This window comes from Haliotis rufescens, unplaced genomic scaffold, assembly GCF_023055435.1.
Source record: "Haliotis rufescens isolate VD_foot unplaced genomic scaffold, xgHalRufe1.0.p SCAF_83, whole genome shotgun sequence".
Lineage (NCBI taxonomy): Eukaryota > Metazoa > Mollusca > Gastropoda > Lepetellida > Haliotidae > Haliotis > Haliotis rufescens.
The window spans coordinates 451,919-478,880 of record NW_025964376.1 but is presented as its reverse complement, the minus strand read 5'-3'; the positions used below and the strand labels follow the sequence as shown (position 1 = coordinate 478,880).

Below are 26,962 nucleotides of genomic sequence, written 5' to 3'. Positions count from 1 at the left end.
TTGAACGGTCCAGCTACTACAAAACCAAGAGCTTTAAGGAATCAAGGATGATTTGGACAAATATCAACAAGTGTGTCACACAGAAATTAATCAAATTATTTGTTAAAGAATAGTGTTAATATCTCTGAAACACATTTCCAAATTCAGTCCTGATGGTGCTCTCAAACAAAACCCAAACTGTTCTTTCTTAAACAGGCTGAAAGCCTTGCCCTGGTCACCGCATTTCTTCGAGTACCAGCATCCAATAACTGCGCCACAGTGTCAACTCAACTCATCCAAGCATGAACCCAAATCCTCTTCCATTTCCTAGAAAACTCTGGAGCACTGGGAAACTCATTGCCCTTGACCTTGTTTCAAATGGGCGAACATAAATCATTGCATAAGCGCTGTTGCCCATTCAGTTTAAAAGGTCCTTGGACCAGCGTTACTTTGAGTGTTTCGTTTTTTAGAGTCACATTTGTGTCCACTTTGTGCCAATTCTTATTCAAATATTTTTTCAAAGGTATATAGGAACAGAGACCATATTATAGACTGTTATATGGTCTCTGATAGGAACAAGTCGAGTATGAGATATAAAAACTAAATCCTTTCAGTTTTCACTACTATAACATTACTTGTATCTGAAATTTTGAAAAGAAAGCATTATTCAAGTATTTTCTTGTCTAATATTTGTCCATACAGTTTCAGTGCATCAGATGACCAGGATCTATTCAAGGAACACATATGTTTATTTCTGTGTCAAGGCTGACCCAGCATTTGTTCAAGGCAGGCATGTATTTCTTTTGGTGCATTGGTTGACCTGCCGTGTATTCAAGGCAGATGCATATTCAAGGATTTACGGTATTTTTTGCACTATTGCAGCTTAGTAAAGTATAGCTTTCTCTCAACACTCATTGTCATCACAGCTTATCTGCAGCTTACAGATGCTCCCCATCCTATGGGTCTCCTACAGCCTTGCTAAAAATAGCCAAAGCTTCTTTCTCAATTGATTCATGGCAAAGTTTGATTCCCTTGAACCTTTGTTCTTTGAATGGTTTTAATTTCCTGTCGGTGTGATAATTAATGAGCTTGGTTGGTGGCCAACACAGACCTATTTCAATCCCTCTAAATACTCTGAACATTTGTCAGTCTCTGCTAGATCTCAGTGTATTTGTTGCTTGACGACACAATCAGAAATATTCCATTTTTATGATGGTTGTCTGTGGATAATTGAATCTGAACCAGACAGTCCAGTGATTGATATTATGAACAATGATCCATGTGATCGGGGTACGATGACACACCATCAGCCAAGTCACTGAGCCTGACCACTTGATCCATTTGGCCGCCTCTTATGACAAGCAAAGGTTGCAAGGGCCGATTCCTAAACAAGATTCCCAATAGGGACATCAGTATGCTATGATACACTTCCCAAAGTCTGTCCATATGTTGACACCTTTGTAGTTATTAAGTAAAATCACTATTTATCAGAACAACTTTAGCAATTTTCTTTGCATATTCTCTTAACCAGACGAGTTCAGTCATCATGGAAGCCTGTGACACAACCTATTGTGTCATGACGTCATAGCATTCCAAAGTGACATTGTGTTTGTCTCATAAATGTGAGAGTTCACAAAGAGTTTGCTTTAGAAAATGACTGAGAGCTTCTGATTTTCAAAATGTGTGGATTGTCTTGTCCAGATTCGATTATTTACAGGTCACTTTCATTCAGCTGGCATACAGCTGCATGCAGTGTTAAACAACAAACAACATTCCGACAGTTTAAATCAGCTAAACCTGCACACAGAGAACAGAACATAAATAAAGACAATTTCATAAACAAGCATGAAATACTCATATCCCCCGCCAAGTCAAAGTCATTGCCATGGAAACTTGAGAAATAATTTTTTTTTAAATCCCAAACTATCAAAAGGCACCAGTTTACCACTGGACCTATTTATCTGCCAAGTGTGGTTAAGATATATCTCATGGTTCTTTAGTTTTGCTCTGTAAACGTGACGGACGGATGGACGGACACTACCCATTCCTTTTTACCCCTTCCACTTTGTGGCAGGGGGATAACAACTCATTTCTTTCCTACCTGCCCAAACAAGATGCAGGGCTTGTGCCTTCCTTGCAATGACCTTGACCCAGATATGACCTTGACAAGCAACTACATCCACAATGAGGCTCTCTCTTTTTCCAGGACAGGAGAAAGGCTGCAGAATTTCTATGGTTCCTGGCACATTTTCCGCTGCATGCACAATGGCAGCGTAGTGGCTGAGGTTGCTGCTCTTCAGGTGACTTTCTTGCACTTTGCTGTTTCTGCGGAGTAGCTGGAGCAAAAGAACAAATTCTTTCAGCATTTCCATTTAAACGAGTACAGATTGTAAGAATTCTCAAATGGTATTGGACACTGGGGAATTAGAAAGTCATCATTGTGTAAGATTTTTGTATTATTTACTATTTAAATTTCATACATGTAAGCCATATTCATCATCATCATTATCATCATCACCATCACCATCATCATCAGTATACACATTCCTGCAATCAGATACATCAAAGGACAGACCAAAAAATCTGTCATATCTGATATCTCCACCAAATTAACAACATTGATAATGATTATTTGTATAATAATTCCAGATTGCAAGGGGTCAGTGTACAGTTCTTGGCAGGAAGTGACAAAATGGAGTTGGTTGCTTGGGGTACGTACAAGTAAATGTACAATGTATTTACTATACACAAGTAGATATGATCATCTTTTTTGTAATGGCAATTTAGTGATTCTAGACATATACATGTCATGGTTACAGGGTCAGCCTTGGAATTAAATGTTCATCAAGACAAAGGTTGTCCCAAATTGTCGCTATGAACCTAAAAACAGCATTTAACCGCGCTGATCAAGATGATATATGCAGGATGCATCTAATAAAATAATCACTGTACTTCTGTTGCAATATATATGTGAAGCAAGAGGTCAAGGAATAAGGATTTATCCATGAATAAGGACCCAAAGTTCCCTGGAACAAGGTCAATGGGTAAGGATTTATCCAGGAAAAAGGACCTATAGTTCCCTTGAACAAGGTCAAGGGGTAAGGATTTATCCAGGAATAAGGACCTATGGTTCCAAGGAACAAGGTCAAGGGGTAAGGATTTATCCAGGAAAAAGGACCAATAGTTCCCTGCAAAAAGTCCAAGCGGTATTATGAAGGGCATTAGCACGATGGGTGACTATATATGAAGATCACGTTTGACAATCAGGGCATTCTTCCCTAAAATCAGATCTTCTACTCTGAAATGATAGCTCTATGTGTTAGACTTGAGGACACATCCATAGAAGGTCAAGTGAACCCTGTGTGAACTCTGACTGCCCAATCTGAAAGAAGGATGAGTGGGTTCTTGAGCCAATCAGCTGTCAGCTTTCTGAAATGATCTGGCTTCAGTTTAGTACGACCTTGCTACAGCTTCACAAAGATCTGAGAGCATACCATTACAGTTCAGAACCTCAAAAAGGTCAACACAGAGAATTCTGAACGACAGTCACTGTCTAAATCTCGCTTCCAAGGGATAAACATTTAAAATGGAAGAGAGAGTCTGTAGCCTATGGGAAGTACTGACATACAATCACAGCCATCTATGAGACATTCCAGAATTTCTTTTGATCAGTTTTCAAATTTTGAATCGAGAACTTAATCAAAACATTTTGCAGTCTGGGATGAAAGTTGCCATTTTGAAATCAGCACCGTAAAGCTCAAGAAAGCTGCTTTCTGAGTGACTTTAGTTGACTTCCTGTTAGTCATTGCATTCGTCGGTCAAAGTTCACAAAAGGTCGTTCTGACATGAACTGTGTACGTAATGGGATGTCCTGAGATCTTTTGTGAAGCAGTAGTGAGCACTTGGATAATGTTTTATGAAACTAGGTGAAGTCCTTAAAAATGGTGTCCTGATCACACAAACATGGCAGCCATGTTGTTTTCAATAGCTGCATGATGTGGAAAAAATTAATGGTAATATTCAGAGCATCTTATCTTCCAACAGTTGATACTTCCAAGCTTTAATCTACTTGATGTTAATCCTGACACGTCCACCTTTTCCTAGATACAGAGTGCCAAGAGACTTGTTGGTATATAACTCTTGATATAGATGTAAAATTGTGAATGTGTTCTGACTAAAAGAGAATGGAAGCGAATCGCTAGAGGTGGTGATATTATGTGTGTTCTTCATTGTCTTACTACTGTCAAAACTATCAATAGTTCAAGTATGGTATTCAAATCAACTGTTGATATTGAAACTTGACATCGATGTATTGCCACTGGTCATTAAACAATGGCAGTGCATCAATAATTTCATGAATCCTTGCACCAAGGCAACACCAAAAATCGTTGTCACAGTTTGTGCCAAAAACATGTATCCACTAGACTGACTCATTTTTAGTAAGTATAAGTGTTATGTAGACTTTTATAAACTGAGCTTACCAGACTGAACGAACAAGAACAACAAACAAACAAACCAGACTGAACAGAATTTGACTAGACTTGGGCTTCAGACAGGTAGCAAAAGTCACAGACAGCCTTCACACACTGTACCAAGAATCAAACCCGGGTCTTTGGCATATTGAGCAAACTCTTTAACCACAGGACTACCCAATAACTCCTCGATACAGCTACAAAAAGTAAACCTTATTGGTCTCATCACATATCTCATTCCAGAAAGATAATATTAGTCACCTCTAGACAGAGGAAAAAATAGCTTTCCACTGAACTGGTCACAATTATTTGCTTTAAATAGTTCATCCCCTCCCTCTGAAGCAAATTACTGGACAGGAAATACCAATTAACATTTGTAGCAATTATTCATATGCTGACTTCACAATGCAATTGTACACCATCTATAAGGCATCCGCACAAAAGTATTTTGACATAAAAAATATTCGAACTAAGGGAAATCACGACTCAAGTAACAAAGTTAATCATCTTATGAATAAGCAATTCGTCCAGGAGACTCAACATGCATATTTTCCTATAACCTTTCGCAAGTGTAAAACCCCATCCCAAAGAATAAATAAAATATTATGCCCTCCTCTATACCGCTGGCTGACCTTTAAAGAAATCAATAAATTGTAGGCTGCATTGCTCTGATATTTCAGATCACCTCCTCCAAGTCTTGCAGTTACATTTGTGAGCTTCCGATTGGTATTGCGATCCAAATCACCCCGAACAGGACCTGCCAACTTTGACAAAAGGATTAACGAAATCCTTCTTCCGTGTGGCAATGAGGCAGAAAATAATGATTAGCAGCCAAGACACTATCAACCCGTCTAATCTATCAAACATGTCACTGATAATTTATAGTTTAAACTCTAATGAGGTCCTCACAAAACTCACAAACTGATGAACGAAAAAGCTTGAAAATATCTTGTGGCAGAGAGCAACTGTCGACTGGGTTTACTTGGTCTTCTGGATGGGAATTTGTAGAATTTATGGCGCTTATCATGAAATATGGTACTGCTCTCAGCTATTCAGACTACCAGATTCTTTGACCACACAAACAGCAATAATACAAATGATGCTAATGGTGAGAGTGATGGTGGTGGTGGTGGTGGTTATGATGATGGTGATGATGGTAATGGTGATGATGATGATGATGATGATGATGATGGTGGTGGTGGTGGTTGTGGCGGTGGTGATGATGATGGTGGTGATGGTAATGATGATGATGATGATGATGATGGTGGTTGTGGCGGTGGTGATGATGATGGTGGTGATGATGATGATGATGATGATGATGATGATGGTGGTTGTGGCGGTGGTGATGATGATGGTGGTGATGGTAATGGTGATGATGATGATGATGATGATGATGATGATGGTGGTGATGGTGATGATGATGATGATGATGATGATGATGATGATGATGGTGGTTGTGGCGGTGGTGAAAGAGTGAAAGAGTCAGATTGTTCAAAAGTACCAAGGTTGACTGTTGTGCATGCTGTGTCACCCAGTGATGTTTTGTTCAGGGCCTTGTAAGACAGCATTAAAGAACTAAACGGAGATAAGAATCGAACAACACTCATTCCAACTCCTGCATTCTTTACTCCAAGCTTTAACACAGAGTTAACAATCATTGCATTAAGATTAGGAAACAGCTGTCTGTAGCATTTCATCCTTAAAGGGCTCAATTTATTTGGCTATGATAGCAATGCCATGTCTTGGAAAGTTTCCATCTGGTGACCACCGCTTAATGACTAAATCAACATTTATGAACTCTTTTCATGAAGCATGACCATTAAAACTTGAACAACATGAGTGTGTTTGGAGCGTAACAATTGATTCATCTATCAATTTGGCCCTGTGGCAATACATAGATCGAAAGATAAAATTCATTAGTGAACATCGATGTCAGTGTTCTCTGTCGGCTGTATCTATTGATGTATTAATCTGAAAAACAATGTTAATCATTTTTTATTGTTTTGATTGAAAATTCCCATTGCTTGCCGAGAGACACAGGGTGTCCATTGCTTGCCGAGAGACCCAGGGTGACCATTGCTTGCCGAGAGACCCAGGGTGTCCATTGCTTGCCGAGAGACGCAGGGTGTCCATTGCTTGCCGAGAGACCCAGGGTGTCAATTGCTTGCCGAGAGACCCAGGGTGTCCATTGCTTGCCGAGAGACCCAGGGTGTCCATTGCTTGCCGAGAGACGCAGGGTGTCCATTGCTTGCCGAGAGACGCAGGGTGTCCATTGCTTGCCGAGAGACGCAGGGTGTCCATTGCTTGCCGAGAGACGCAGGGTGTCCATTGCTTGCCGAGAGACGCAGGGTGTCCATTGCTTGCCGAGAGACGCAGGGTGTCCATTGCTTGCCGAGAGACGCAGGGTGTCCATTGCTTGCCGAGAGACGCAGGGTGTCCATTGCTTGCCGAGAGACGCAGGGTGTCCATTGCTTGCCGAGAGACCCAGGGTGTCCATTGCTTGCCGAGAGACGCAGGGTGTCCATTGCTTGCCGAGAGACGCAGGGTGTCCATTGCTTGCCGAGAGACGCAGGGTGTCCATTGCTTGCCGAGAGACGCAGGGTGTCCATTGCTTGCCGAGAGACGCAGGGTGTCCATTGCTTGCCGAGAGACACAGGGTGTCCATTGATAGAGGTGGGTCTAACAATAACAACTTCACCATCAATCTTCGGATTCTAGGGACCGCCTCCGTGGTCTTGTGGTAGAGCGTCCGCCCGGAGAGCGGAAGGTCCAGGGTTCGATCCCGGGCCGCGTCATACAAAAAGACGTTAAAAGATTGTACTTGTTGTTACCCTGTCTGGCGCTCGGCATTAAGGGGCTAAAACAAGGACTGGTCGGCTCGGAGTCAGTATACTGTGTCTGAGTGGGGTATACATGTTAAACTGCGGCATGGTATCTCAGTGAGCTAGCACTATAAATCGGCATCAGTCCGGACTAGTACAAGCAGCCATACACACACATACACGTGCATACACGTCGCTATATAAGTGCAATAATCTTGGACGTGACGTTAAACTCAATTTCACCTCACCTCTGATTCTAGGACTTGCCAGGCGTGTTTGGCTTGTCATGTCCAATAATGCAAGGTAATCTACACTGTCAGATGTACAGGTAATTATCAAACGATTGCAATAGTTGTACCTACATGGCAATAGTATTACAATAGTGTTTTTAACAATCATAATATTATTGCTACAGCAAAAATAGTGTCAGGGCACTATAGCTCACCTGATTATGTTATAAAAGTGTCAGGCACTGTAGCTCACCTGATTATGTTATAAACAGCACTGATATTTGAATATTTTCTGTATAAATACTGAGGCTTTACCACCACCGCTAACAGTGTAAAGCAATTTCCGAATTATAACACTGCTGGGAAATCAACAACCTGCAGAGCAAAGGTGTTCCTCAAGGTTGGACGTTGAAACACTAACCTACTACCTACTTTAACATGCCTTTGCATGTGTTTGTGACAAGTGCCATTGTGGGCCAGCATACGATCACAATTTGATAGTGATTCATAAACACATGCTTATGATATACCTTATTTGACGTAATAAGCGCCCAGGGCGCTCTCAAAATTAGAAATAGGGGGCTCTTATTAGAATATTATTTTGGTTGAAAGAAATATTTCGTGGTTTATGCTGACAGCCTGAAATGTTTATATACGACAGATATTTTTTTCAAGAATTGAATTGCCCATAATTAAGGTTGCATATAACACACGAGTGTCGCTTTTATTTACAATAATTGAAGCGCTACAAACGCAATGTTCAACAAATAGACTTATGTGAGTGAGTGAGTGAGTGAGTGAGTGAGTGAGTGAGTGAGTGAGTGAGCATAATTTTACCCCGCTTTTCAATATCTCAGCTGGGACACCAAAAAATGTGCTTTGCACATGATGCCAATGCAGGAATAGAACCAGTACCTTCAGCTACCTTAACCACTAGGCTACCCCTCAACCCCTTAAGAATGACAGCGATGTGTTTTGCCCTAGACAAATCATGAATGCTTGTTATGACTCGACTCGTGTATCTAGTGAATGAACCCCAGAGACCAGAGGGCAATGGTATCTCAGTGCGCTAGCACACTCCATCAGGCTAAGTCCGGACTGGTACAAGCAGCCACACACAAGCATGCACATCACTATATCTGTGCAATAACTCTGAATGTGACATGAGTGAGTGAATGAGCATGTTTTTTAACGACACTGTTTGCAATCCTCCGGCCACATCACATCCGAGAATAGCCGAGATAATGTTGATGCTGAACACTCTTCACTCACTCACTCCACCCACACCAAGTGAGTGAGTATAGTTTTACGCCGCTTTTAGCAATATTTCAGAAATATCACAGCGGGGGACACCCAAAATGGGCTTCAGAAATTACACGAACCGAGTAATCGAATCGGGGAATCGAACCAGGGCCTTCGGCCAGCCACACCAAGACTCTTCACCAAGACTCTTCACCAAGACTCTTCACCAAGAACAGGCTTTGCACATTGTACACCTGGGGGATCTGGCATCTCAAGCAACACCTTAACTACTGGGCTACCTACGGTATGTGAGTGAGTGAGTGAGTTGGATTTAACGCCACTTTTAACAGTATTCTAGTTAAAGCATGGGGTTTCAGCTTTATGTGGGAGGAAAGCCCCAAGTGATGCAGGTTTACCACTTTGGTGAAACCCACGAGCACGGGTATGGTGCTGACAAACCTAGAAACATAATCGGGGCAAACCGGGATTCGAACCCACAATCATAGGTTTCTGGTGTGCCCAAGGCACGCAACTCTGAACAGTGAATCGTGGCGCCTTAGACGACTGGGCCACCCATGCCGGCCCAAACAGTGTGTGAGGATGGATAGTGGGATGTTGATCATGGTATCAAACATGGTCCATGGTCCAGACTTGATTATTCAAAGCCCACTGAATAGTTCTAATAACGCAGATGCAATAGGATCCGGTTCTACATGTAAACTATCATTATTTCACAGATGCATAATTTTCTGTAATTCAGCCACTAATGTATACCTGTTAGATCTATACATCAATCGTATAACATCTACATTGCAGAAAATCAAACAGACTGTATTCTTTTCTTACAAGACAATTTCAGTGCTTACTGGACCTTACAATCTTTGAATCGTTCCTGAAAGACTCACACATATAAACCTTGATATTCATGGATCATTAGTGTCGGTCTGCTGACTGTTTGAACACTATTGAACCAGTGATTATGTTAGTAGCTATTCTGTACCCAAAAAAATTCACACGATTTTTTGTTTTTCATCATGTGTTTAACAGACAAATAATGAACATAATCAAAGCTCTTAAGTGTACATATTATCTTCAACCTTCTCTGAAATGTCCTTGCTTATTAATGCTGCACTAATGCAAATATTTCTAACAAATAACTTCTGAAAGAACTATTGAAAATCCCAAGTACAGTGATGATAAAACTGTGATATTGAAAGGTCATGATACAACCTGGGATGGTTTTTCAATAAAAATATTGCACTAGCATACACAGAAGATGAAAAGACGACATGCTTTAACTATCTGACAGTGAACTTTATTTCTGTTTCAGCTTCAGTCAGCTTAGGAGGACAGTGGTGAAAGCACTCATACCAAAGGGCACAAATGGAAGATTTGGCATTTTGCTCAATCGGGGAATAAGCTCGGCAATAAATCGACCTGCATAAGTCCTGCTGCGAGTGCTAGCTGGGTGAGGGGGGATACAGAGCATGGTGGTAGTTAAGGATGAGATTGAGTGAGAGAATTCATTTAATGTCACATTATTATTTTCGGCGTGAAATATGATTGACTATTGAAACATGTTTTCGGTTAATTCCCTAAGTTTTAAGATATAAACCCATTAAACTTAATTGTGAAAATGTTGACATTTAGTAGCCATTAGATTACCAATACTCACTCTTCTCCAACCAATACTTACTGTTATCCAACCAATACTTGCTGTTATCCACCAAATACTTGCTGTTATCCACCCAATACTCACTGCTATCTAGCCAATACTCACTCTTATCCAACTATTACTTACTGTTATCCAACCAATACTTGCTGTTATCCAACCAATACTCACTCTTATCCAACCATTACTTACTGTTATCCAACCAATACTCACTGTTATCCAACCAATACTTACTGTTATCCAACCAATACTTGCTTTTATCCAACCAATACTCACTCTTATCCAACCATTACTTGCTGTTATCCAACCAATACTCACTCTTATCCAACCATTACTTACTGTTATCCAACCAATACTCACAGTTATCCAACCAATACTCACAGTTATCCAACCAATACTTACTGTTATCCAACCAATACTTGCTGTTATCCAGCCAATACTCACTGTTATCCAGCCAATACTCACTGTTATCCAACCAATACTCACTGTTATCCAACCAATACTCACTGTTATCCAACCAATACACACTGTTAAAAATCTATACAGAAAGATGTTTGTAACGCTCTACACTCTTCTTAATGTAGTAAAAACGTATTTCATAGTTCTGTTCATAATCACAGCCAGTGCAAACCAGAATGTTTAAAGTCCGAAGTGCTCTTGCAGCACGTTCTGAAATCCATAAGGAAATAACACAACACAGGCCTTAGTCGCTAGTCCAAAAATATAGCACATTAACTGTGCACATAGCACATTAACTGGTTATTCACATAAAAAATATATAGACTCAATTTGCTCTACCAGCAGTCTACCAACAGTATTAATTCCTGATGCAAGGGATGACATTTCCCTTTGTGCATCCAGAAATACATACACTCATTAATACAATATTGAAGGTGCTGATAAATGGATATATCCTCTCGATGTGAACAGGAGATGTTGATAGATGGATGTATCTCGTCAGTGTGTACACAGAAGAGTTTAGTCTAGACAAGCAGGTCAGTCGAGGGTTCTCTCTCTCACCCAATGGACACACTGGTGTGTTATTCAACCTGTGGCCTGTCTTTGTGGCTTAACTGTAAGGTTTGTTGTAGTAAGTAACGGAATTAGGACTTATGGTTGTGAGGGGGGGAGTGAGTTGGGTTTAAAGTCGTAATTTTTCAGTTATACCTGGCGTTTCTTAAGTTTAGGATAAATCACGCCTCTGAGGTTTGGCTTGAAAATGTAAAACTGCAAGCGAGGTAAAAGCCCGACAGCTGAAGGCCCGAGGGATTTTCCTGAGTTTAAGGTTATGAATCTTCTAAATCCAAGAAATGCCAGAAAAAAATAAGAAAACATTGACATACCTTATAGTGAAACAATATAGTGTATCGCGGTATAAAAGGAATCCGCTCAAAGCGTGCAAGAGAAAAACCATGTGCAGCATGGACTAGCTGGAGTCATGACATGATAAATGTAACAACTGCTCATCACCTGCCTCGGTAGCTCAGTGGGAAAACAGTGGGTTACAAAACTTAACACGATATGTGAAGTTGCAGGTTTGATTGATGCAGACTTTTAACCAATCATCAAACAGAATTGTGTTCATATCAAGAGGCAAGTTTATAAAACGTTAATTGTAAAACCTAGGTATTACAATTGAAATGTAAAACCTCAAAGCAAGTTTAGAAGTGATCAATTTAAAAAACCAGGTTTAAATGGAACAGAACCACTTCAAAACCTTGGGTTGGAAGATGAGCTGGTTACTAGGTTTAGCTGAGGTTGTCAGGAACCTAATGCAATGTAGGGTGATACAGTGATAGGTTAATAATGTGGTGATAAAGTCTGAAGAGATGTTGTTGTTAAGCCCCCGTTACACTATCAAAAACTTTGATAAAAAACTTGGTCAAAGTCCATTTTGACCAAGTTTTTGATAGTGTAACATGCTGTCAAAAACTTTGACAAAGTTTTTTATAGGACTTTGATGGAATAGAAACCGATCCTATTTCTTGTCAAACTTTGATCAAAGTTTGATGACGTTGATTTAATTTAGCCAATCAGACTGCAAGGAACTTTTACCCCTTTTCAAGTGCATAGAGTCAAGTCAAAATGAGTCACCTATTTTGGGCTGACAAGATGTTGAAGAATTAAGTGATTTGTTTCAACATCGAGCAGCCATTCTCGGGACCAAATATGCCTTTGCCTACCCCGACGCCCCTTCTCAACATGGCATTACACAAAATACATATGACAACAGCAAACAATTCTTCGTCAGTAGCATCCATCTTGGCAAGATTTATTCCCACCAAAACGTTGACGGCCTGTCAAAAACTTTGATGAGTGTAAACAGCCCAAGTTGGACCAAGAAAACAAGTTTTTTATCAAAGTTTTTGATAGTGTAACGGGGACTTTAGACATTTACTTCGGGTCAGTATTGCTCCCTAGCAACCCAGTAGATCAAGTGGTCAAGTTCGGTGACTTCGTTGATTGCGTTTCTTCGTACCGCAATGGGGTGGGTCGTTGTCACAATATTGATCACGGGATTGTCTGGTCCAGAGTTTTTTCAGCAGCTTCGAATATCTAGAATACTGCTAGAAACAGTGACACCTAGCATGTTTCTTGAGAGTTAAACATAATTCAGTTCACGTAACTACCGTAAAGGAACCATTAAACAGACAAAAAACAGATAGCTTCCTGAAACTCACAAGCATGGGTATGGTGCTGATTCTGCATTATAATCATAGTGAAAGTTGGATTTGAAGCAATGATCATACGATTAGGGCACGCCTAAGAGGCACAACTTTGCACAGAAAATGACTGAATACGAGCTTAACATACTTTTAGAGTAAGTGAGTGAGTTGGGTTTAACACCACTTTTAACAGTATTCCAGTAATATCACAGCGTGTCAGCAAAATTTGGGAGGAAAGTCCGAAGTGATGCAGGTATCAGCATTTACAACTTCGGTGCAACCCATGCGCACGGGTATGGTGCTGACAAACCTAGAAACATAATCGGGGCGAACCAGGATTTGAACCGACAATCATAGGTTTCTGGCTTGCCCAAGGGATGCAACTCTGCACAGCGAACCACGGTGCCTTAGACGACCATGCCAACAGATAGAGTCGTGACAGACCTAGAAACACAATCAGTCAGGGATTGAAATTAATGCTTGCCCGTATAATTCTACTTGCCCGTAGGTTCTGTAAGTTCTTTTAAACATGCTGTAAATTATCAGACATCCTCTCAATTCCCAGACAAATCGCTGCATGACATTTGGCACACATTTCCGAGTATTTTTCGTAAGAAATAACATTCGTACTTCAGAGTCCACATGATCTTTAGTGACGTTATCGGAATTTAAACCAGAAACAGGAGTGTTAATGGTTCCACTCTGTCGATATGTGGCAAAGCTTGTCAAATGTCTTCTTATTTCATAAAGACCATCTTCCCGAGGCAAGGGAGTTAAAGACTGTACAAGTCCAGTTTCCACCCTTGCCGAACTAAGCTGGTATTTCACGGCTCGATCGCAGCGCCACCAGTGGCTATTATGAGTTATGTCCCTTCTACGTCCCTCCTGTTTACCAATCAGATTCTACCTAAAATATTACATGCATTTGCTTCAAACTAAATGGTGGCGCCCAGTCAAGACAATCTGATCAATCTGATCTGATCTGATCAAGATCTATATTATAAAAGAAAGGGTCTTACCTGTGCATCAGACACATTGAGCACCTTGATTAAAAACATGAAAATTTCTGTTAATGGCATGTTGACGGTACACATGCTTTGCAAATCCTGCGGGGCAGTTTATGAACTGTAGATTTCATTATGCAATTTGATTGGACTATGCATAGACTCAGTCCATCCATAATTGAACTCAATAATTCCAGCCTAGTTCAGCATGAGTGGAATCTGGACTTATAAAGTCAGTTAATTCCCTTGCCTAGGGAAGATGATAAGGACTAGTAACTTTTTTGGCTAACAAAAAAAATATCCCACTACCCCAGTGGGCTTGTTTGTTTTTGTAGTTATCATCCATTTCCATCCCTGAATCAGCGTAAAATGTGGGATCCAACCCACAATAATAGGTTCCTGGCATGACTAAGGGACGCAACTCTACACAACGAATTGACTGAAAAACTGACCTACTTCACATAACATTTGTTGACAAGCTATTTCAGATGTTTTGTCCAGGAATGAAAAAATATCAGAACTCATTACTTACACCCCCCTACACAGCTGTATTTTTTTTTTTAATTTGGAGGGCGGTGGGGGGTAGGGTGCAGTACACTCAAGAAAATACAGTAACATAGTATGTGTTTTTCCTCATTGAAATGAGAGGTTGAAAGAAATTCAAATATTGTCTCACTGAGGATTCTTAAAGACATACTTTCAATCTCAAGCCGTTTTTAAGCTTCTTGCTTCACATAAAGTAGAAGCACTTTCTCTGAGAGCACGGTGCATAAACACACTTCGAGAAAATGAACAGAAAGCCCTAATGAGGTGGCCCTGAGCATACCAGCGACCAAACTTGACGTACCGTATTCGACCTAAAAAGCACCCAGGGCACTCTCAAAATTAGAAATAGGGGGCTCTAATTAGAATATTATTTTGGTGAAAAAAACAGTTGAAAGATCGTAAATTCTGTGGTTTATGCTGACAGCCTGAAATGTTTATGTATGACAGATATATTTTTCCAGAATTGAATTGCCCATAATTAAGGGTGCATATAACACACATGAGTTCGTATTCTACACGAATAAATAAGTCTTGTGTACATTTACCAATCTGAAAGGGTGCTAATTGGGATTGTGCACTAGCCAATATATTAGCAAATGTCGCTGTGGGCGTTTATTAGAGCGGGGCGCTTATTACGTCGAATACGGTAAGAGAATATATGGATGTCGACTTCTTTATTATAAGGAACACAACTTTTCAGAGTACATACTTACTCCTTCATCAACATTCACCTGATGGAGGAGTAAGTATACACTCCGAAACGTCGTGTTCCTCATAATAAAGAAGTTGACATCCATAAATTCTCTTCCTTATGTGTACAACTTCTAAATGCCATTCAAAGGCCTCAAACTTGAAGTGTTGGCAATGAAATTACATTCCAAAATTCTTGAAGGTCACAGCATACATAAGACACGTCATGAAGGTGAGGTAAGCTGGTTAGGCGCTAAGTGATGGCGGACATGTCAAACTTGATCTACACTGTAATTACGCAAGACTGTGATTCAATGTGGGCATTATAGTCAGTTTACAGCCTGCAGATTAGCTGGGCGAGGATTCCTATATTTTATTGTTTTAAGCTGTCTGACTAATGGGGCCCACTTGCATGTCGAAACATTCCGATCTCATACCAAGCTGAGATGTGACGTGTTTCACGTTCAACATGTGCCGGTGACGTATGCAGCAGTAGCCTGCAAATTATGGTTTTACGCAAACACAGTTGGAATTACTTATGTTTGGAATTGTATTTTAAATGGCTTGATTACTTTCCAAAAACTTGATTCATAATAATTATGAGTTTAATTTTATATTTTTCTAGTATACGTACATGTTTACTCAATACAATCACTTAGACACACTTGAACTTCTACCACATGTTTTTTCAGGTAAACAATTAACTTGCCTGTGCATGTGTTTGTGATGGGTGCCACTGGGAGGGTAGGATACCTTTTCAAGGTTACAACATTCAAGGCCTCAGTAAAGCTTTCAAAAGGTTTTATGGCAGACATGTGGAGGACATTTCCTAATTTGACGTATCAGTGACAAAAATTATGTCCGATGCAATTCCCTATTTTGACTGGTACCATATGTCCTTGTGTTTTTGTCAGGTAAATAATTGACTTGCCTTTGCATGTGTTTGTGAGAGATGCCACTGGTGGGACAGGCTACGCTCACCTTTTCACGAACACCTAGTATGATCACTATTTGATAGTGACTCATGAACACATGCTTATGATACAGTCGGAATCGTACAATCAATTTTGCTCTTAGCAGAGACAATGGAAAGGGTTTTTGTAGCTTTTATTCAAAGTTATGTGTAAGGCTTGTCCCAGTGATGACTTAGGGTATGTTGTAACTGTTGAGATACTATTGCATGATCTGTGCCACTTACCCAGTGGGCCGCCTTCGTGGTCTTGTGGTAGTGCGTCCGCCCGGAGAGCGGAAGGTCCGGGGTGCGATCATACCGCGTCCCGGCCGCGTCATACCAAAAGGCGTTAAAAGATGGTACTTGTTGTTACCCTGTCTGGCACTTGGCATAAAGGGGCTAAAACAAGGACTGGTCGGCTCGGAGTCAGTATACTGTGTCTGAGTGGGGTATTCATGTTAAACTGCGGCATGGTATCTCAGTGAGCTAGCACTGTAAATCGGCATCAGTCCGGACTAGTACAAGCAGCCACGCAAACACGTGCATGCACTTTGCTATATAAGTGCAATAATCTTGGACGCGATGTTAAACCCAATTTCACCTCACCTCACTAACCCAGCGGGGATGCAGGTCAGAATGGTCCCTAGCACTGATGCTTGTCATAATAGCTGAAGACGACACATCAGGTGGTCAGGTGTCCTGACTTGGTTGATTGTATGTCATCATACTCCAACAGTGTGGGACAGTGCTCATGATATCAGCCATTGGTTTGTCTGGTTCAGACTAAATAATGTACGGGTGACACAGCTGGCACACTCCTGAGTGCAGCATAAAATAATCTAGCATACTGGTAAAGCTTTGTTGTGTTTGTTTCTTTGTTTGTTATTTAACGCCACAATCACCAATATTGCATCTATATGACAGCGGTCTGTAAATAATCAAGTATGGACCAGACAATCCAGTGATTGACATCATGATACGTTGACATGCATCAACCAAGTCAGCGAGTCTGACCACCAGATCCTGTTAGTCGTCTTTTTACGACAAGCACAGTCACCTTTTACGGCAAGCATGGGTTGCTGAAGACCAATTCTAACCCGGATCTTCATGTGTCGGTAAGGCTTTGTGTTATGGAGTAGATGTTCAGCTGTGCCATAGCGTCAGCTGGGCAAATAGTCATGTCTTGTGGACAGGCAAGTGAGAGTAGTAATTCAGTGGCCGAGTTGTTGAATTACGTTAGGCATCCTTATGCAGGTCATTATCAGCTGGTCGTGGGTTTGGATTCAGAGTTATGAATCCTTGTTTTGTCAAAAACAAGAAATTGTGTGATGAGGGATATTTTCCCACATTCAGCTGACAGGTGTCAACAAGTTGTCTGTAATGCACACATGGCGGGTACAATCACTTAAATAACTGATTTTTTATTTGTTTATGTTTTGTTACATTATTCATAATTTATTAAAAAGAAGGTGCTCATTAAGTTAGGGGGGCTAATTAAGGGAAGGTGCTCATTAAGGAAGGGGTGCTAATTAAGGGAAGGTGCTCATTGAGGGAGGGGTGCTAATTAAGGGAAGGTGCTCATTGAGGGAGGGTTGCTAATTAAGGGAGGGTGCTCATTGAGGGAGGGGTGCTAATTAAGGGAGGGTGCTCATTAAGTAAGGTGTGCTAATTAAGGGAAGGTGCTCATTGGGGGAGGGGTGCTAATTAAGGAAAGGTGCTCATTGAGGGAGGGGTGCTAATTAAGGGAAGGTGCTCATTGAGGGAGGGGTGCTAATTAAGGGAGGGTGCTCATTGAGGGAGGGGTGCTAATTAAGGGAGGGTGCTCATTAAGTAAGGTGTGCTAATTAAGGGAAGGTGCTCATTGGGGGAGGGGTGCTAATTAAGGGAAGGTGCTCATTGAGGGATGGGTGCTAATTAAGGGAAGGTGCTCATTGAGGGATGGGTGCTAATTAAGGGAAGGTGTTCATTGAGGGGGTGCTCATTAAGGGAAGGTGCTCATTGGGGGAGGGGTGCTAATTAAGGGAAGGTGCTCATAAAGGGAGGGGTGCTAATTAAGGGAAAGTGCTCTTTGAGGGAGGGGTGCTAATTAAGGGAAGGTGCTCATTAAGGGAGGGGTGCTAATTAAGGGAAGGTGCTCATTGAGGGGGGGGATGCTAATTAAAGGAGGGTGCTCATTGAGGGAGGGGTGCTAATTAAGGGAGGGTGCTCATTAAGTAAGGTGTGCTAATTAAGGGAAGGTGCTCATTGGGGGAGGGGTGCTAATTAAGGGAAGGTGCTCATTGAGGGATGGGTGCTAATTAAGGGAAGGTGCTCATTGAGGGATGGGTGCTAATTAAGGGAAGGTGTTCATTGAGGGGGTGCTCATTAAGGGAAGGTGCTCATTGGGGGAGGGGTGCTAATTAAGGGAAGGTGCTCATAAAGGGAGGGATGCTAATTAAGGAAAGGTGCTCATTGGGGGAGGGGTGCTAATTAAGGGAAGGTGCTCATAAAGGGAGGGGTGCTAATTAAGGGAAAGTGCTCTTTGAGGGAGGGGTGCTAATTAAGGGAAGGTGCTCATTAAGGGAGGGGTGCTAATTAAGGGAAGGTGCTCATTAAGTTAGGGGGGCTAATTAAGGGAAGGTGCTCATTGAGGGAGGGGTGCTAATTAAGGGAAGGTGCTCATTGAGGGGGTGCTAATTAAGGGAAGGTGCTCATTGAGGGAGGGTTGCTAATTAAGGGAAGGTGCTCATTGAGGGAGGGGTGCTAATTAAGGGAAGGTGCTCATTGAGGGGGGTGTTAATTAAGGGAAGGTGCTTATTGGGAGGGGGTGCTAATTAAAGGAAGGTGCTCATTGAGGGGGTGCTAATTAAGGGAAGGTGCTCATTGAGGGAGGGGTGTTAATTAAGGGAAGGTGCTCATTGAGGGAGGGGTGCTTATTAAGGGAAGGTGCTCATTAAGTTAGGGGTGCTAATTAAGGAAAGGTGCTCATTGGGGGAGAGGTACTAACTAGATAACTGAATACCAAAACTATTAATGGCACTAAAACAGCTTCAAACAGCCAATTAAACTCATTGTTCAATACACCTGTCACTGGCCTCGCCCACACTACTTCAATATGTGCTTCAAGAAGCTTTGTTTCAAACATAACTATCTATTCCTGCAATATGTTTTATAACTTATTTATCAATTCAATACAATCACTGGTCTCAAAAGCACTAATACATATAAATGACAGAAAATCTTTACGGTATATTATAATGAAGATGTGTATTGATTCCATTGTAAGTAATACTGCCTCAAACTCCACGTATGTTTGACATTTCATGAGATCAATACCTTGCCATCCCTAAACTGAGTCAATATATAGACTGTTTTAATGGTTTCATCCAAAGGAATATGTACAGTGAGATGCCTACCACGCCCATGAGAGAAAAACGTATAATTTCTTATGACTTCATTGACAAGAGATTCGATGCCATTACAAAGGAATATTGACATAGTAGTGTTTCTGATGCAGGACAATCTTCTTGATGAACAGTCAACATATCCGTTTTTGTCCAGAATAAGTTGAATTTACTGCATAGAAAATAAAAAATGTTAAAAAATAACCTTGATAAAAGACTTTGTCAGTAAATAATTGACCAGGAATGATGAAACAAATTATTATATACTTTTAAAGGTTTGCTGGTACTTTCTGGTCTGAATTATTCTACATATGGATTATACATCGTTCTTTAAAAAAATCTATGTAAACGCATATATCTGCTTCACTAGGTTTTGGATCTAGTTTCATGACAAAATGTGAAGTCTATCTTGGTGTCAACCGCTCTGAGACAACTACAAAATGTGAAGTCTATCTTGGTGTCACCCACTCTGAGACAACTTCAAAATGTGAAGTCTATCTTGGTGTCACCCACTCTGAGAAAACTTCAAAATGTGAAGTCTATCTTGGTGTCACCCACTCTGAGACAACTTCAAAATGTGAAGTCTACCTTGGTGTCACCCGCTCTGAGACAACTTCAAAATGTGAAGTATATCTTGGTGTCACCCGCTCTGAGACAACTACAAAATGTGAAGTCTATCTTGGTGTCGCCCCTTTCTGAGACAACTACAAAATGTGAAGTATATCTTGGTGTCACCCGCTCTGAGACAACTACAAAATGTGAAGTCTATCTTGGTGTCACCCACTGGGAGACAACTACAAAATGTGAAGTCTATCTTGGTGTCACCCACTGTGAGACAACTTCAAAATGTGAAGTATATCTTGGTGTCACCCACTCTGAGACAACTACAAAATGTGAAGTCTATCTTGGTGTCACCTGCTCTGAGACAACTACAAAATGTGAAGTCTTTCTTGGTGTCAACCGCTGTGAGACTACAAAATGTGAAGTCTATCTTGGTGTCCTGCAGAAATGTGGAGAAAGGTCATCGCACCAAGGACTTAAAATGATGGAGCTATCAAAACCTTCTATTTTTATGGTAAAGTTTCTAATTATAATTTTTATCAAGAATATTTTTTCTAATAGCAAAAAATATCTTCCAAATTCCAAATTCCATTCAGAATATTATTTTTACAGCGAAGTATTGACATTCAGTTCATAAACTAATGTTGCGATGTTGTGATGCCAGTATGATTGTCACACTCAAGTGACGAACAACAGCACACAGCATTGTGGACTCCATTAACAGCGCCGTGTGGAGCCACTGTGATGAATAACAGGAAGTTCCACCTCATTACATTTGTTCTGATCAGACATCACTCATGCACTTCGGCCGATATCTTCACATCAATACCAAGTCGTCAGACATTGTCGAGTCTGGCCAAATAACAGAACTCCTGCCGCCATACTTGTACGAACAAGGTGGTGAGGTGAAATTGGGTTTAACGTCGCGTCCAAGATTATTGCACTTATATAGCGACGTGTATGTGTGTGTGTGTGTGTGTGTGTGTGGCTGCTTGTACTAGTCCGGACTGATGCCGATTTATAGTGCTAGCACACTGAGATACCATGCCGCAGTTTAACATGAATACCCCACTCAGACACAGTATACTGACTCCGAGCCGACCAGTCCTTGTTTTAGCCCCTTAATGCCGAGAGCCAGACAGGGTAACAACAAGTACCATCTTTTAACGTCTTTTGGTATGACGCGGCAGGGGATCGAACCCGGACCTTCCGCTATCCTGGCGGACGCTCTACCACTAGACCACGGATGCGGCCCACTGGGTTAGTGGCACAGATCATGCAATAGTATCTCAACAGTTACAATATACCCAATAGTCATCACTGGAACAAGCCTTACACATACATAGTTGTGCATCAGTACCACAGAACAGGAAGATGACAGTCAAATTCATAAATATCTTGGATCTATCATCACTAAAACTTTATCCATGTACTCATATGTTTATATTCATCCGTACATACATGTACTGACACACAATAAAAACGTATAATTGTTTTCTGGCATCAAACAAGATGTGTTTTAGTGCTCAAGTCCATCTCGAAACACATCAACTGAGGTTCAAAGCCTAAAGATGACATTGTTGTGTTTATCTCATTCCTAAATACACAGAAAAACTTAATTTGATTTTTGTGCCAAGTATTACAAAAATTTGAATATGTGTTTTCAAAGTGGGTCAGTATACATTCATCCATCTCTCCACACACTTATATATCTTTCCACCCACTCATCAATCTCTCCACCCACTCATCCATCTTTCCACCCACTCATCCATCTCTCCACTCACTCATCCATCTCTCCACCCACTCATCCATCTCTTCACTCACTCATCCATCTCTCCACCCACTCATCCATCTCTCCACCCACACATCCATCTCTCCATCTCTGTGACCACTTATCCCACCAGCAGTCGATTCAAACAATCTTCCGCACCCTTCCATCCATCCTGCTTTAACTCATCCTTCCATCTGTCTGTTCATCCCCCCCCCCCCCCCCCCACCCCCCACCCCCCCCACCCCCACCCCATCCATCTGTTCAAAGCCCACAAACTCCAGGCATTCAGCCAAACTGGCAAATCCAATGACAGTCTGGTTAAAACTGTCCAGTCCAGGTTATCATTACGATGGACTGAACAATAAATATAGATAACTGCAGATGGGAAAAATTTATACTCATCTAATAAGTACATATCCTGTATTTTAACAATTAAATCTATTAAAAAAATCAGCCAGACCATCGGACATATACTGTTGACAGTGCGGGAAATAACAACCTGTCTCTACAGTTAGCAGTGCCAGTACTTTAATGATGTCATGAATCCAACTTTCCACTCAATCATTGATCACTACACACCTGAAACCATCCATCTATCTATTCATCTATCCATTCATCCATTCAATCATCCAATCGACCATCACCTAACACGATGCAGCTGAACTGTGGTCTCTTAGACAGAACAGATTGTGTGTCATAATGTACCCCAATATTGTTTGTTTGTTTGTTTGTTTTTTGTTTAATGCCGCACTCAGGCTCACCGACTTGGTTGATACATGTCATCATATCCCAATTGCATTCATCGATGCTCATGATGTCAATAACTGGAATGTCGGGTCAAGACTCATTTATTTACAGATTGCTGTCATATAGTAGGAATATTGTTGAGTGCGGCGATAAACAACAAACAAAACAAACAGTTCCATGCAAAATACCCTGTGAGCACGAAGAATTTACCACCTTTTTAAAACCAGTACATACCAGTATTTCTCTCCTAACTAGATGTATTGTTATAACATGTTATCAAAATAAAAATAACACAGTCTATGCATCTGCTCGTTCTGACAGCCTTTTATTATGTGTGTTTGTAGGCGTTCAATAACTAAGGTTTTAAGTACATTATACACACTCAACAGCCAACATTGTATAACAATACCTATCGCCAGTTTGAAAAGAGAGAACTAATAACAGTGAAAACAGCCATATAAACAGTGTTTGAGTCAGGATTTCATTTACCTGTATAAACAAATATGATGATACTATTGTTAATGTCACAGTATTTAGCTGACCTTATAAATATTAATATAGACTTAGGAAAACATTTTCTTCATCCTCTTGCTCCATTATCCCACATACAATGAAGAGACGTAGCAGTAATGATTATATGTGAATAATGCTTTCATGTCGTCCCAACCTCACAAACATAATGGGTTGTTTCACGGTATGTTAGCCGTCTCTGAAGGTACATTAGCCGTCTCTGAAGGTACATTGACTAAGCATTGTCCGATGGTACATCAGCAGTGTGAAGGTTGGTGAGTGAGTTAAATTAATTATGTCGCATTACCAATATCGTTGTTTAACGTCGCATTCAGCAACATTTCAGCTATATGACAGCGGTCTGTATATAATCAAGTCTTGACCAGACAATGCAGTGATTGACATCATGAGCATCGATCCACGCAACTGGGATACGATGACATGCATCAACCAAGTCAGCAAGTCTGACCACCCAACCCCTTACGTCGCCCTTTACGACAAACATACGGCAAGCATGGGGTGTTTAAGACCTATTCTACCCTGGATTGTCACGGGTCGCAAAGATACATACAGAGAAGTATGTACGTTAAGAAGAGATGTTTCCAATGTGTACCACTTAATGTAAAACTAACCATTTGTCAAGCATTACCACAGAGTGTCTTTATTCTTATCACGATATGCTGCACATAATTTCCCAACTCTACAAGTGATTTCCAAACTTTACACGCTAATCTTGCAGGAGACATATGGCGCATCTCGAGTCATGGATCTATGACGTCACATGTAATGTGTTCATGAGCATCGGTTCACACAACACACCAGGATGTTTGTTTGTGCATAAAACCAATCTAATATCTCTTGAAAATTAGTCTTTTATATATTAACCAACATGAATGGTATTTGCATTTCTTTTGGCAGTGAGTATATTAGCGCTATGTTTTGGCAAAATAACAGATTCATTTCTATGTTCACGTTGTGACTCCCACAGGTCAAGTCTTGTAACTCCCATACTCTAACATAGACTTATGATTGTCGTAGCACTGAAATCACCATGTAAAACAGACTTCCCCTGGTCAATTGTCGTAACTCCCATATTCCAACATGGACTGATGATTGTCGTAGCACTGAAATCACCATGTAAAACAGACTTCCCCTGGTCAACTGTCGTAACTCCCATATTCTAACATAGACTGATGATTGTCGTAGCACTGAAATCACCATGTAAAACAGACTTCCCCTGGTCAACTGTCGTAACTCCCATACTCTAACATAGACTTATGATTGTCGTAGCACTGAAATCACCATGTAAAACAGACTTCCCCTGGTCAATTGTCGTAACTCCCATACTCTAACATAGACTTATGATTGTCGTAGCACTGAAATCACCATGTAAAACAGACTTCCCCTGGTCAATTGTCGTAACTCCCATATTCCAACATAGACTTATGATTGTCGTAGCACTGAAATCACCATGTAAAACAGACTTCCCCTGGTCAATTGTCGTAACTCCCATACTCTAACATAGACTTATGATTGTCGTAGCACTGAAATCACCATGTAAAACAGACTTCCCCTGGTCAATTGTCGTAACTCCCATATTCTAACATAGACTGATGATTGTCGTAGCACTGAAATCACCATGTAAAACAGACTTCCCCTGGTCAACTGTCGTAACTCCCATATTCCAACATAGACTTATGATTGTCGTAGCACTGAAATCACCATGTAAAACAGACTTCCCCTGGTCAACTGTCGTAACTCCCATATTCCAACATAGACTTATGATTGTCGTAGCACTGAAATCACCATGTAAAACAGACTTCCCCTGGTCAATTGTCGTAACTCCCATACTCTAACATTATTAAGACTTATGATTGTCGTAGCACTGAAATCACCATGTAAAACAGACTTCAGGAGAGCGGAGGGTCCAGGGTTCGATCCCCGGCTGAGTCATTAAAAGTTGGTACTTGTTGTTACACTCGGATGAAAGGATCTTTGTTTAGTGGTAGCAAGAACTAAAGTCTGATTTTAATGAGATTGAGACAGATTGAGAGAGAGAGAGAGAGAGAGACAGACAGAGAGAGAGAGACAGACAGACAGACAGACAGAGAGAGACAGACAGACAGACAGACAGACAGACAGACAGACAGACAGACAGACAGACACACACACACACACACACACACAGTGACTGGAGACCAGTTCTACCAGAACTCATGCTGTATGCTAGACGAGAGTTCCATCTACCGGTCTCAGGTGATGCGTTTCAACTTTCTCATGAACAATAATTATATCCGCATCATTTCATCACACATACAAATATGAAACATCATATATTTTTCATGAATTTATTTCAAGCATAATCAACCATGCAAATAGAATACAAGTAAATTAATATTGATTTCATCTCTTAAATACACAGATGAAGTCAGGTTTACATATGAAACAATATTCATCATGTAACCATGGAAATTGGATTTAGAAATTCTCAGAAAGCTGGTGATCTGCTTCACACTGAGGGTCTTCTAAGGTGCCGAAATTCACATGTAGTGTGTTTGTTTGTTTGTTGTTTAACGCTGCACTCAGCAATATTCCAGTTATATGACGGCGTTATGTAAATAATCGAATCTGGACCAGACAATCCTGTGATTGACATCATGAGCATTGATCCAAGCTATTGGGAAACGGTGACATGCATCAACCAATCAGCGAGCATGACCAACCGATCCTGTTAGTTGCCTTGTATGACAAGCCCAGTCGCCTTTTACCGCAAGAATGGGTTGCTGAAGACCTATTCTACCCCAGATCTTCACACGTCGACAATATAGAGTGACACCTTTTTAACCCCCATGCACACTACTTTTCCCAGTCAAATGATCTAAACTAGCACATGCCCAGACTCAGTGTGTAACGGATACACTGATGTCCCTTTAATTGACATAAATGTTCCCATAATGTACTTTACAATTCAATATGGAGAACCATCAGCTCAATAATAAAATCGACTTTTGTTATCCAAAACTCAAAACAGTCAAATCTGACAAATATAATCTGGATCTGCATCTTGAGACACTCAGAGCACACACACTGGCTTAATTGCAAATACACGTTCACTGAATCCCAATCCAATGTTGAGAACATTCAGATCCATAATACAAAATGCTCTTTCTCTCTGACTTACTGTGAATCATTAGATCTGTCTTACAAAACATCCTTTCTCATTCAACTCAAAACAATCCGATCTGTGACATATAATCTGGTACTGTTACAACCGAACACAGGACCTTGAGCCACAAACAGAACAAATCTTGACAAAAATGTACTTTTCAGTCTAAATACTGAGAATCATATCATTTTGTTGGTATTCTGGACGCTGGTGAGTAAATAAGAAAACATACAATTGTATGGATGAAGACTGCTGGTTTATCATTTAGTGATGTTTGGATGTCAAATCTGTCGAAGAAACTGTAGTTCCCTAACAAGTAAACTCTGGATCTGGAGCCACACACATTACACAAACAGTACTCTCAGATATAAATACTGACAATCATCAGATCCATCAGACCAAATATCCTTTCTTTTCACACTCAACACTATCAGATCTGTCAAATATAATCCTTGCTAAACATTGGATCATTAGCCATACACTTATCATAGATCCCGAACACAAAATATCTTTTTGTACTGAAACTCATAACCATCAGACCTGTCAATT

General features: G+C 40.7%; 1 protein-coding gene across 1 annotated transcript in view; it reads right to left on the bottom strand.

The window, feature by feature from the left end:
* LOC124145351 (UPF0415 protein C7orf25 homolog) overlaps positions 1-26,962 on the bottom strand; it is a 233,833-nt gene that overhangs the window by 111,581 nt on the left and 95,290 nt on the right. Inside the window, exon 3 of the mRNA XM_046515096.2 lies at positions 2,081-2,315. Within this exon, the coding sequence (XP_046371052.2) occupies positions 2,081-2,315 (235 nt within the window). The remainder of the gene's footprint in view (positions 1-2,080; positions 2,316-26,962) is intronic.